This window comes from Dipodomys ordii, unplaced genomic scaffold (genome assembly GCF_000151885.1).
Source record: "Dipodomys ordii isolate 6190 unplaced genomic scaffold, Dord_2.0 Scaffold3267, whole genome shotgun sequence".
NCBI classification, from domain to species: Eukaryota; Metazoa; Chordata; class Mammalia; order Rodentia; family Heteromyidae; genus Dipodomys; species Dipodomys ordii.
In genome coordinates, this window is record NW_012270482.1 from 13,762 (window position 1) to 17,087 (window position 3,326).

Sequence of the window (3,326 nt, forward strand, 5' to 3'; positions counted from 1 at the left end):
CACCAGGACTGGCAAAAAAAAAAATATATATATATATATATATTGTCAATACCTTTTGAGGTACACTAGGGTCCACAGTTTCCCAAGGTTCTGGATTTTTTTTCCGGTCAATACTAAAAATAAAAGGATAATTTAGGTTAAGTGCATTTAAACTAACAGTGTATAGAGTTTAAAAGTTGCTGGAGAAAGTCTTCATACTGAGGTATTCACTTATTAATGAACAATTAGGGACCACCATTAGTAACTAAAATGAATGGAAAGTCCATTGAGGGAGTTCCATGGTTTGGTTCAAACATTAAATATCAATTCTTCTCTGTAGGACTGGACTCTTCCCTTTACTGGGCTAGACTGGAGAATGCAAACAGCATACAATAGGGATGGTAATGCTAGGCTAAGGGCAGGCACTAGTAAGTTTATGCCAGGCTTCTGGGAAGGACCCAGAGCAAAGTTTCAACTCTCCACTGCTATCTCATTGTAACTCCAGGGTTCTGTGCCTTCTGCTAGTGGTTAGACTTAATATCCTCCCCCACCCTCCCCAGACTACTGCTGGTTTTCTATCTCCCTCTTTCATGTTCCTCATGCTTTTCCCGAAGTTAAGATTAAGAGTCCATTATAGACAATTAAATGCCCTATCACACTTGCAAAGATCTTTCTACTAAGTGAAAAAATTTTAAAACAAAAATTTTTTATATTTGATGATGTATATACCCCCCAAAATCATTTTAAAAAACTTTGCATTCCAAAACAAGTTTATTTTTTTAAAAAAAAATCAGATTTTACTTCACTTGAAGAAAAAGGGAGAGGGCCAATAAATGAAAGGGCTTTACTCAGACAGAGGAACAAACCAAAGGCATGAATATCATGTAATAGTCTGGTGTCAGAATACTTTTTAATCCTGACTCCTAGTCTACCATTCAATCCACTGAGGATTGGGGGTGGGGGGGTTGGTTAGGAACTGGACTGCCATGCGCTTCAGCAACTGAAGATCCATCAACACCATCCAACTACCTTCCTCCACGAGGACTACTTACATCACGTCGGTTTTGTTTCTCAGCGAATACACAGCAAAAGACGAGGCTCCACCCGCAGCCACACTTATGATGACTGCCAAAGGAATGAGCTGCGGAATAACAGGTCAGGTGCGTTAGATTCAACCGCAAACCTCCCCCCCCCCCAAAACCACCACACCACGTCTTCAGTCTTCAAAAACCCACCAGGCCTTTTCAACACGCATACTTCACATGTTCCCCCTCCATGGCTTGGGAAACCCAAACTGACCTCCTTCTTCTTCATCAGGATCTGGAAGACACCCATGATGACTTCCCCACCGCGTCGAATGAATGAATGCCACACTGGGAGGAGGAAAGCAAACCACAAGCCCAGAATGAGCATCAGGTCATCATCCACCACGGGCACCCACCTCGGTGGGTACCAAAGCTGGGTTCAACAAGCTCTAAAGGCCGGGCAGGTGACTCACCAGGGGCGGCTGGCGCAGGAGATGCTCAACGCCCAGGTGCAGCCGGTGCCCCGCCTTATATACCGACCGCAACCGCTTCGAACCACGCGGAGGCCGGGGGAGTGGCCGGGCCGAGCCCGGCACGCGGACGCCCCCTGCAGGACGCTGGGAGCAGCGCCGCCGGCTGCGGACCGAGGTCTTTACCTGCCAGCTGGGCCGCACAGTCTCCAGCATCCAGGGCTGGGGGGGGGGGGGGGAAGATAGGGGGTCTGGGAGGTTCGGGAGAGAGGGAGGAGGGACCTGGGGGGTGGGGGGAAGGGTAGCCCTGAGGATAACCAGGGTCTGAGTGGAAGAAAACCAATCCTGGAGACTTGGATAATTGATCCTGTCCCATAGTGAAATGAACTGCTAGGAATGGAAACAAGAGATGGTTGTTGTTGTTGTTGTTGTTGCTGTCTCTTCCTTTTGTCGTTTATTTGTGTTTGGGAGGGTAGAGGGGGTGCACGAAAAAGGCGGGACAAAGGGGGAACAAAGGAACTTGGAAGGTGGCTCAGTGGTAGAGCGCTTGCCTAGCATGCATGAAGTCCTGGGTTCAATTCCTCAGCACCACATACACAGAAAAAGCCAGAAGTGGTGCTGTGGCTCGAGTGGTAGAGTGCTAGCCTTGAGCAAAAGAAGCTCGGGGACGGCGCCCAGGCCCTGAGTTCAAGCCCCAGGACTGGCAAACACACACACACACACACACACACACACACACAGCAAAGGAACAAATACAGCAGTGGAACTCACTAGACACTAGGTAGAAATGAACTATACAATGTGTGGGTGGAGATGGGCAGGAAAAACTGGGAGAAGCATGGAAAAGATGAAGCGATGAGGAACAAGTGTACCAAAGTTTGTTCTCACCATAAGTTTGAGTCTCCTGTGAAGATCCCAAGTGCAGAAGGGTAAACTAGAATTTACGTGGTCACATTAAAAAAATAAAAAACCTCCAAAATATTGCCTGGAGCTGGTTGGCTTACACTCATAATCCTAGCTACTCTGGAGAATGAGATCTGAGTTCAAGCTAGCTGGGGTAGGAAAGTCTCTGAGACTCTAATCTCCAATTAACCACCAATCCTCCAAAACGAGCAAAAAAAGCTAAGGGATAGTGCCCAGGCCCTGAGTTCAAGTCCCTTATTTCTAAGTGTTTACAAAATATGCCCATAAGTAGCTCTAATTCAAGGCATGGGTTGGTTCCAAAGACAGGTGATCAATTCTTTGGTGACATTCTGTTGACAACTCTGCCAAGACCCCAACAATGTGACACAGGTAAGTTCACTGAAAGGTTTCAACACTTTTTGTTTATCCTGGGGTTTCCACACTTGACTCTGAGTGCTTGTTCCTAAGGAGCTCTGCAGAACAGGGTTTGCCTAGGTAGTACTCCCATCTCTGGATCTGATATAAAGGCTATCATGGGATACATGCCCCAGTCTCACTGATGTGGCTTCCATGCAGGATGCCTTTATTTAAATCCCTCAGCAGCTGTTCTAACAACTCTCTCATTTAAATCTATGGAGTTGTAAGGTGGATGGCGAAAATATAATGATCCTGGCAGGTATGTGTGTGTGAACCATGACTCCCCACATCCGTCTGGTCCTGGCATCTTGTGGGTATTGACTCTCTCACATGTACTTGTATTTTCTCCAGATGTTTTCCTAAATCTGTAAGATAGGTTAGCATGACACAGTGGGTGGGCAGGATAACAAGGCAAGAGTTGCTGCCACTATCCCATGCTAAGATGGATGTAAAAAATTGGAGTAACCTTGGGGGAGGGCTCTGTTCTACTTACTAAGGTAGACTGTACTGGGGGTGTTCTATATAAGGTTGA

At 46.7% G+C, this 3,326-nt stretch overlaps 1 protein-coding gene across 1 annotated transcript; it reads right to left on the reverse strand.

Annotated features, from left to right (window-relative positions):
• Window positions 1-3: 3 nt before the first annotated feature.
• Window positions 4-1,487, reverse strand: LOC106002105 (chromosome unknown open reading frame, human C15orf48; the record flags this gene model as incomplete). Its single annotated transcript, XM_013037029.1, has 4 exons — window positions 1,478-1,487; window positions 1,279-1,352; window positions 1,032-1,120; window positions 4-113 (listed from the first exon to the last, which is right to left on the reverse strand). Coding segments are annotated over exons 2-4 (235 nt in total), but the record flags the coding sequence as incomplete, so codon positions are not given.
• Between the last annotated feature and the right edge of the window lie 1,839 nt (window positions 1,488-3,326).